The sequence below is a fragment of the Montipora capricornis genome, chromosome 3 (assembly GCF_036669925.1).
Source record: "Montipora capricornis isolate CH-2021 chromosome 3, ASM3666992v2, whole genome shotgun sequence".
NCBI classification, from domain to species: Eukaryota; Metazoa; Cnidaria; class Anthozoa; order Scleractinia; family Acroporidae; genus Montipora; species Montipora capricornis.
The window spans coordinates 66,718,693-66,728,692 of record NC_090885.1 but is presented as its reverse complement, the minus strand read 5'-3'; the positions used below and the strand labels follow the sequence as shown (position 1 = coordinate 66,728,692).

The window sequence follows — 10,000 nt, the reverse complement described above, 5'->3', positions numbered from 1 at the left end:
ATTTTGGCACACTATGTGAGTTGTACTGGTTTAGAAACAAAGCGGTCGCCGATGTTGATTCGCCTGTGAGATGCTTGGTCTGAGAGATTTTATCTAGAGCTTGTAATACTCCTTCCAGTTTCTTCACTTCTCCGTATTTCACGTACATAAAGGGCGTGGCCCTTGCCATGCGGTTTGCCATGGCAACTCGAAGATGCGAATTGAATCGTGTTGAGCCAACGTGATTAACAAGCTCCACCTCCTCTTCTTGTTTAGACTTTTTGGCACAGTTAGCACCCCAATCATGAGTCAGCCAGTCCTCAAGACACTCCCAGCAAAATTGCCCCATACACATTGAACAAGTCATGTGGGGGCATCCCATATTTTTCTCAATGGGGTAGTGGCAATGCGGGCACCTCTTTACGCAAACAGAAGTAATTCCACCAGCTTTTGTTTTGACAATCTTTTCGTAGCTTTCAGTCTGTGATCGAAAAAATGCCGCCTGTGCACATGATGCAGGCCAATGTGGCTCCTTTTGGCACGCGAAACACCAGTTCTGCCCACAGTCACAGCGTATTGGGATTGGAAGAACATCACCTAAGTTCTCATTAACAGAACTCCTTCCAGTTGCCATAACGACCAGATTACACTTGTCTCCAGGGCACCACTTCCACTTGGCATCCAGCTCTACAGCCTTTTCCTGTCTCATTCTCTCAAACTTTGGAAAGCTGTCTGGAAGAAGTGCCATTATCGTGACGTCATCCACAGGAGTATCACAGTCGTACCTGGGGCACATTACAGCAGTCTTGCCTTGTTGAACTTCGGCAGAGAGATACGATCTCCAACAGTCGTTGCAGAACCAGTGCATGCAAGCCATTAATGCAGTACAGGGCAAAAAATCTGCAAATGAAAAATTCATTGGTTAAGCTAGGCAATGCTTTGTCACCATCAATGTTAACTGTCATAATTTTCTTAAGCAATTCTAACTTGCTTAAGTCTTTGAAACAGGAAAGCAAAAGTTATGGTAGCTTTTACTTGTTAGTTGGTCATTTTGGATGTCAGTGAATAGAGACTCCCTCCCCTTTAATTTTTTAAATTTGCACCCACCTATTCTAAATTAAGCCCCCACTGTATAATCAATAACTACAAGAGACTGTTGATCTAATGAAATATTGTCTGGTAAAAAAATTGCTAGTTTCAGTTGCACAAACTTTCAAGTTTCAAGTGTACAGCTGCTTAAGGTGATTCTATATAGAACTTGTCACAGATTTCCGACACTTCGCACACTTGATATTTGTTAAGGAGATTACAAAAATGCATCAATAAAGAGGGTTTCTGTGGTACAACACCATCTTATGAAAATACGTCTATTTAGGGGCCCTTTTTAAGAACTGCTGCACATCCCCAGAGTAAGATAAATTTGGCTTGATTTTATATACTGTATGTATAGTCCGCAAAGTCTGACATCCCTTTATTGCTTATTCACTTACGTACAATAAAAACATAATTATTTGAATGCCTTTGAGAGCATATAACACTCCAAAATTGATTTAACTTCAATACTAGAGCTGTTGCGCTTGTTATTGCTTTTTGTGTACAATTCTATGAAATTGCCAAAAAACGGGCCATAGATTGTTACCAAATCTTTACAATAATGACATAAAGAGTGGGGGGTCACTGTACTTGTTCTGGAGAAAATAGCCATTTCTTGATAGATTGGGCTTGGTGTCAATGGAAATCGCCCATTTTATCAATGAGCGCACTTTGCACATGCGAAATGATAATGCAAAAAATTATGTGCTGGGAACCACCTTAATTTTCATGATTGCACCACAGGCAAGCTCAAGTGTGTGGGAAAGCCAACAAAAATATAAGGATTTGTATGGGAATCCTGATAAAAGGCTTGAGAAGATAATCATACGAAAAATTCTCAATTAAAAAAGCTTAACCTTATTGCCATTGTGGGTCGCTTCCTTCCTGTGTAGGTTTTTTTTCCAGATTCAATGCGATTTGAGCCATTTACAATTTCTTGGTTGTCAACAGTATTATAAAATAACCAAGGCAACACACTCTATTCTCAGGAGCCCACCAAATTCAGTCAAATGTTCTTGGATGAAATGTTCCCATGGTTACAATTCCACATCAGAATCAATTGACAAAGATTAACCTTTCATTTCAACCCACCAACAAAGCAATAGCAATACAATACAATACATACTTAATTGACCGCTCCCCATAGGGGCTTTTCAGGGCCAATGAAACAATCAACGAAACAACAGAACACAACAACAACAACTGTTAAGAATCCCAACTGGCCGGAGGCAAACCAGTTGGCTATTTACAAGTGCAGCTGGGAAGTTGAACCAGGGACTACCAGGATCAAATTCGACGAGTGGTTAGAGCGGGTCTTGAACCCGGGATCTCCGGATCTCAAGGCAAGCGCCCTAACCACTGGGCCACGCTGCCTCCTAGCAGCTCTGCGAACGACATCAGGCGGTTGTTTGTCCACTCAATCAGAACCAAAAACATTTTCCAAACGTGGATTGCCAAGCAATCTTGGACGGTTGAACTTTGTAACTGGCTTTGTACCCCTGCCCGCTTTTACAAACTGAGCCCTAACTGGGTACTACATGTAGACTGTACTTTGTCAACGAAACATTTTTTTATCCCCGTCTCCTGACATGACTGAATTGTCTTGCTCGTCGGATCACAGTCATGCCTCCTTCGTGTTGACAAACTTCAAAAACACATTTTAAAAAGTGTGTCATTGACAAACTACGGTCTAGGATCCCAGTTAGAGCTCACTTTGATAAAGCAGGCAGGGTTACAAGGCCGGTTACAATGTTTAACCTTCCAGTATTGCTGGGAAACCCACCTTCTGAAAATGTTTTTGGTTTGGATCAAGTGGACAAACTACTGCCTGAGGTCCTTCACATGGCTTCTACAATTGTCTCGTAAGGGGGGGGGGGGGGAGGGGGAGGGGTTGAAATGAAAGTTTAATCTTTGTCAATTGATTCTGATGTGGAATTGTAACCATGGAAACATTTTATCCAAGAACATTTGACTCAATTTGGTGGGCTCCTGAGAATAGAGTGTGCAGTCTTGTTTATTTCGTAATACCATTGACAACCGAGGGATTGAAAATGGCTCATCTTGCGTTGACTTTTTGAAAAAAAAAACACACAGGAAGGAGACGACCCACAATGGCAATAGACCTTATTCATAAATGGTGGTAACATTTATAATTCTTTTGTCCACGTGCAAATTAGCCTACCAAGCCTCATTTTAGAACAAGAATTCTTTTCAATTCGCTGTATGGTATCGAGGCTTGGAAGGCTAATTTGCACTTTGACAAAAGAATTATAAATTGACTGCCATTTATGAATAAGGTCTATGAGGTTAGGCTTTTTAATTGAGAATTTTTCATATAATTATCTTCTCAAGTCCTTTATCGAGATTTCTCCGGGTATTTCGGTTTGTCCCCAATTAGTGCTTAAGTGCTAGAATGACTAGACACTTCAATAAAGTTCCTTTCCTTTCCTTTTCCCATACAAATCCTTATATTTACATGTATGTTGGTTTTCCCTCACACTGAGCTTGGAACACCTGTGATTGCACTGACTGCCTTCAAAATAATATTATTACTTCACCAAGACAAAAATTTATATAAAATTCAGATCATCAGGGAAAAAATATATAGACAACTTAAAATCCTCCTTACCATCAGGATAGTCATTGTAAAACTCGAGGCAGCAGATTTCACATGTAACATTCCCTGGTATGACAGCAATTTCAGACTCTATATCAAGAAAAGACTTATTGCAGCATGTCCTGTTCGGGGATGGACCACTAGGAACAGCTAACGAAGGTAAGCAAGCCTTGTGCGACCATCGGTTTACATGGTAAAGCAAATCAAATGACATCTGCGCCACCCTGTTTTGATTCTCATTACTTGTTTTTGGGTTCCAATTATGAACTGTGTCATTGTTTGGTTCAAAACTGTTCTCTTGCTTACAAGTCACACAGAAATGTTTTTCTAAGAACTGCTCAAGAATTTGGAACTTTCTTGCTGGCAGTTCATTGCTTATGGCTGTCACAGTGAATTGCTCATGTCCATCTTTCCTCTGGGTTTGGCTTGTGAAAACAAATTTGACATCCTGGTTTTCTGAGCAGATGCTAAATCTATGAGGTACGCTTTCACCATTCAAGTACAGTTCTCCAAATTGCTTGTGCAGTTTGCAAGGGTCAATTGTCTCTCTTTCTAAATTCACGGTCTGTGAAACAGCCTTACTCGCCACAAGAGCACCATTTGGCAGTTGGACTGTTACAACAGGGTTGGCGTAAAATGCCTGTTGGTTGTCATGGTAGTCAGATTCAGGGGCAAGGTCAAGATACACTGCAGAACCTTTACCATGCATCGATACAAACTGTGAAGATGCTGAGTTTAGAGGTGAGAGTTTCCCATTTTTATTGTCACCACCCTTAACATGACTTTGTTTCTTGGAATGATTCTCTGGACCAGAACTGAGAGATTCACAGATGTAGCCTCCGATGTCAAATTTTGGGAAGGCACTGTTATTTCCCTCTATCACAGAACAGTGTTCAAAGTTGTTTTCACTGAGAACCATCAATTTCGTCTTCCCCATGAAGCTTTTCACTTTACCACCAGAGGAAGAATTTTTTTCGTTTTCAAATGCTTCTTTCTTCAACTCCGATTTTCTGTATTGCCCCCACAAACGCCTTTTGTTTCTCTTCCCTTTTTCTTTGCAGCGGGATTTCATGTGATCTCTGAATTCCCTCCAGTCATGTTGCACATAGCTGGGCCAGGATGTAGCTGACTCTGTGTGAGTGACTTCGTAAAAGACTTCGGGTTCGTCCGACTCTTTCCGTAAGTCTCCGACGTGGGCAAACTTTCGTCGTTTCGGTTTCCGAAGTTCCGCACCGTCCAGTACCGCTATGCAATCGCCATTTTTAAGCCTAGAAGATTGGGAATACCAAGAGGAACTATTTTCTGACACTCTTTCCACAAGAACAACTTTGCAATCGCTTTCACTGCCACAATCTTCGGAAACCCTGTGTTTCAAAATCGTCGGCAGGAGCCAGCGTTTCCTCTTGCTGATGGAATACAACAGTGAATCAGAGGAAAACCCTCTTCCTGAACCCCAACGTCGATGATATCGACTTTCTTGCACAACATCTTCGTCATCAAAGCCATCAAGCACTTTAGCCTTCTTCAGATATCTTCTAAAGTCTTCATCCGTAACATTTACGTCTGAGTTGACAACTGCTTTTATCAGAAATCCCCGGTCTCGGGAAGTGATTCTCTCTGACGGCTCTCGAAGGGTTCGCCCAGTGTGTATTCCATATTTTCCTCTCTCTTTCCAAACCATCCTTGCCTTCTCTCCAGCAAGCTGGAGACTTGTGCAATCGCTTCGGGTTCCGAACTTTTATGTGTCTTCAATTATCCCTGATTCAGCAGGTTTTCTGTTGCTATTTCTGCAAGTTACAAACATTGTACCCAGCCAACTTACCCTTTCCTTTTTTAGTATAGTACGTCATTTTGTCGAAATCTCATTGGTTATTTCCATGTTTATACCCAGTCTACACCCGTCGCATATCCGAGAGAAGCCTGGTTACGGCGGACCAAGATGGCGACCGAGGTGTCCAAGAAAGACGACTCTAAAATTGATCGATCGAGGTATGTGAATATGAAAAAGAGAGAGAGAGAGACGTATATCATTTCTCGGAAAATTATGATAATTTGTATCTTGTTCGAGCGGTCAAATTTGTTTGCGCTCGGCTTCCCTATTTTGATCCTAGTTCTGGAGCGAACTAAAACACGTGGTTTTCAATGCCATCGATGCATGCAGTACAGTGAGGATATCTCAGCATCGCTAGTACACTTATTTTGAATGGTTAGCTTTCATGTAAGGTTAAGGACACTGCCTGCATTTTAGTCATCAGAGTTATGCTCTCAATTAGGTTAACGCACTTATTTAAAGGTTAGCATTTCAATAGGTGTATGACAACTGCAGACTGCCGACAAATAGCGCTAACAAACAGTTGAAAAGCAGTATTTAAGTCTAAGCACCCATTTTAAAACGGTTAGCTTTTACTGCGACTTAGGGTTAGTCTGTGGTATGCACGTGTCAGACACTGCATTCCAGGTAAGGGATTGTCTGGGATTGTCTTGGTTTTTGGGTTAAGAATATTGGTTGATGGTTGGTGGAAATAAAGCATTCTTTCACATGTAGGATAAAGGGCTTTAGTTTGTAAAGAAGCTGTGGTGCTGTGTCAGTAGGGAAGTGAAATAAAGAAAAGGGCCGGTTTATCAACTGAATTGATATGGTAAATTGACCACTGTAAAGGAGTTTGAAAGCTGACATTTCGCTTAACCCATTCACACCTCAAATAGCCTAGGATGCTCCCCATTGACAAGTAAAATCATCAGGTGTCAGACAGAGTAATCTATATTAAGTGTCACTCTCAGGGGTCATTAAGTTTTTGACTGAAGTTTAACCCACTGACTCCCAGGGGTTCCCCCACTGACGAGTAAAATCGTCTGGCGTTAGAAAGAGTAAAATAGTCTGGCCGGTTTAGGCCGGTTTGGACGTCAAAGGCTTAATCCGTTCACACCTGAAACGCCCTAGGATGCCTCCCATTGATGAGTAAAATTGTCTGGCTTTAGACGGAGTAAAAGTGTCACACTTGAGGGTCAATGGGTTAATTCTTTGGAACCTGATCAGTGGATAAAAGAAACTATTTTCACAAGTAAATTATAATTTTAATTTCCTGATGATTAGTTTTGAGTACCAATAGAGTGTTTAAACTCATGCGATCAGTAACCTTGTTTTTCCACCGAAACAAAGGAAAACGTTTGCATGATAATAGAAATCAATTCCCAGAGGATTTATTGGGTACACCAACATGGGCGCCATTCTATTTTTTGGGTACATCAACATGGCCATCATGATGTCACATGAAAACACTATACAGCTACCATGACATTATGTACACAAACTTTAGTATTGCTCACTGAATTAACCGATGATAATTGTAAGAAAATATAATATGACTTTCAGCACAAACCATGATTATAAAGAATCCGTCACTTTTTTCTGCTACATGAAGGAAGAAAACTAAAAGATTTTGTACCATGTTGTACGAATTATTACTTTCTCTTTTATAGTGTATTAAATTCAAGAGCAGCAGAAGAGGAAGACTTTCCAAGAGGTGGAGCCTCAGCCCTAACTCCTCTGGAAGTGCGCAAAATAAGGAATGAGGCAGAGAAAGATGTCCTTTTTGGGGTAGAAATAGCTTTTTTATATTGATTACTGTAAGATCAGCAAGATCCCTTAATGTAACAAACTCATTGTTATTCATCGAATTTGGCAAAACTTCTAAAATAAATACCAGCTTACTGTGAAACAATAATGCATACAAATATTACAATCCTTTGGTAGCATTGTTCTACATGATTGTGATGTCGTAATAAATTATTATCAACTTCTTCTTTAGCAACCATAATGCATAAAATACTTTCCTTCGTTAGAAATCATCACTGAATTCAGAATCAAGACCAACAGTTAAAAGGAAGACAAAGAAAGCAAAGAAAACTGTAGAAACAAAAAAAGCAAAATTAGATGACCAGCCTGAATTTTTAGAGAAACCAAGGCAAAGGCTTGTGGAGTCGCTGACATTCAAGGTACAGTGTTGTGTATGACAGGATGTACATGTACATGTACATGTACATGTACATGTATGACTTGTCATGTCCTGTTATAAATTGTGAAGGGCATCATCATTATCATCGCAGGCCGATTTTGCGATAAGATACAAAAATTTAGTCGCAAAGTTGTCGCACTGCATTGTGTTGTCAGCGGTTAACAAAACAAAATATGAGCCTGGAATACTTGTGTGTAAATAAACTGCTGAAAATAATGATTGATCGTGCAGGTACCATTGCAGCTAAATTACGCTACAATTTACGCTATCTTCAGATAGAAAGGAAATTCATGGCGAGAAAGAAAATAATTTTGTCATTTCTGCATTTATTTTAGCAAAAGTAGCAGCAAAGTGGTAACTGCTAACGTCTTTGTTTCGAAAGAGTTTTGGTGAAAACAAGTCACAAATTTGTGACTTCTCCAGATATTTTGGTTGCAAAGGGAAAAAATTAGTCACAAATGCAACTGTATTGGTCGCAATTTCGAGCCCTGCATCATCATCCCTCCAGGGGTTTCAATAACTTTTGAAGTGGATGGCTGGGCTAATCAATGTAAGCAGTGGTCACTCTTGTCTTTTACAAGGGTTTGAGTGAATAATAAAGGCAGAGAAGCTGGCGGTGAGAGGCAAATGTTTGACAACATAGACTGTGGTATACAGTAAACACCCACATATAAGAACAAGACTAGTAAATTAAGAACATCAGGCTGAAATTTGGCCAATAAAGCACCATATAAATAAGAACAAATTCAGTCTGATAAATAAAACATGTTCTGAATACAAAGGGAAAGGGTATGACAATAAGGAAACAATACAGTTTAGTAACTTATATCAATGTACTGTGCTGTTCAGGACTATTACAAACTATAAAATCTATTACAAAACAGCATTATATGTTAATTAAACTTCTAGTAAATATATAATTAATTTTGAAGTATTTCTGAAACCAATTTTTAACAACATTTTAAGAACACTTTCAGGCTGATTTCTCACTGAGCACCCCTCAAATAAGAACACGATCAACCTTAAACCTGAAAAAAGTGTTCTTATATGCCGTTGTTTTCTGTACTTCCAGTGACTGGCTTCTAATGAAATCTCTGTCCTTCAGCCTTACATGAGATTTCATGCACATCATCGCTCCATACTGCGTTGTCAGCAGATGACATTTTACATTGCTGTAACATGTACATGTTCATTTATATATATGTTGTGGTTCACATTTTTTCTTGTTTTATTAATTAAAATAATTTTTTTAAACCATTTCAATTTTTCTTTGTCTAATATTCGCAATCGTAATTTAAAACAAAGGAAAACAAAAATTGAACCAGTTGTGTTGAACAGTTATGAACCACAAGAAAATTTGAATCAAACCTAACATAAAAGTACAGTAAAACCTTGTGTGTAAGCCGCATCTTTTTGCCGAAGTATTGGGCTCAAAATCGTGGGTACGGCTTATAATTATACGAGATCATTGCTTTCCGAGGGAGTAAAATGGCTGGTATGGGGTCACAAATAACACTACATGTAAGAAACCTTCAGTACATAAAGATTGAACATCCCAAACAAAAAAACAAACAACTTTTTTGCTAGAGTGCTATTTTCAAGTTTTTAGTTTTTTTCTCAAAATTATCCTTGAAATTTGGGGTGCGGCGTATACACAAGTGTTTACGGTATGTCCCACGATATTGTGTTGGGGAAGGTGATATTTCTTTACTTTTCTGTCCATTACTCTGAGCTGCTGAGTAACACCCTGTTACATGTACGTGGGTAAAGGGTAAATAATTAGGATATCTGTTGGGTGAACCATGCTTTTATTTGACAACAGTACTCCATTCAGTACCGCTCAAAGATAAGCGAACCATCAAACGCGTTGACAACGCGTTGAGAATGAAGAGTCAACACGTTAAAAAAATAAAACCAATGCATTTGCAAACTAGTTTCTTTTCAACACGTTTGGCCTTTGTTATTCATTTATTTACACCTTTGAATTGTGTTTTTAGTTGCGTCATGAAATAAAATCAGGAAATCAGTCTTGAGACGTACGTAATCGGCGAGGAATGACTGCGAAGCAGATCCTCGGCCATTATAAAACTCTGAAAAAATTTTCAATCCCAATAATCGGCTACCTTATGGTGCAATTTTGTTTGTTTTGCAGCGAAACTAAAAAATCTTTCAGCAAAGCAGCACGTGCTGCGACGGAAACACTCTCTCTAGATGTAGTGTGTATTTTTTATACGCTTTCCACATTCTGCAGATGTTCAGGTCAACCCAAATTTCTCAGTGAAGTACAATGGCTAGT

At 39.4% G+C, this 10,000-nt stretch overlaps 2 protein-coding genes across 2 annotated transcripts in view; one reads left to right on the top strand and one right to left on the bottom strand.

The window, feature by feature from the left end:
- The window catches only part of LOC138043800 (uncharacterized), a 6,607-nt gene extending 1,113 nt beyond the window's left edge, over positions 1–5,494 (bottom strand). The window contains exons 1-2 of the mRNA XM_068890254.1: positions 3,701–5,494; positions 1–879 (exon numbers count right to left, since the gene is read on the bottom strand). The exon at positions 1–879 is cut by the window's left edge and continues 1,113 nt beyond it. Coding sequence (XP_068746355.1) covers positions 1–879; positions 3,701–5,369 — 2,548 coding nt within the window. The 5' untranslated portion in view covers positions 5,370–5,494. The remainder of the gene's footprint in view (positions 880–3,700) is intronic.
- A 111-nt stretch (positions 5,495–5,605) lies between these two features.
- LOC138043799 (protein RRP5 homolog) overlaps positions 5,606–10,000 on the top strand; it is a 53,714-nt gene continuing 49,319 nt past the window's right edge. Inside the window, exons 1-3 of the mRNA XM_068890253.1 lie at positions 5,606–5,677; positions 7,169–7,286; positions 7,532–7,684. Of these exons, the coding sequence (XP_068746354.1) occupies positions 5,628–5,677; positions 7,169–7,286; positions 7,532–7,684 (321 nt within the window). The 5' untranslated portion in view covers positions 5,606–5,627. The remainder of the gene's footprint in view (positions 5,678–7,168; positions 7,287–7,531; positions 7,685–10,000) is intronic.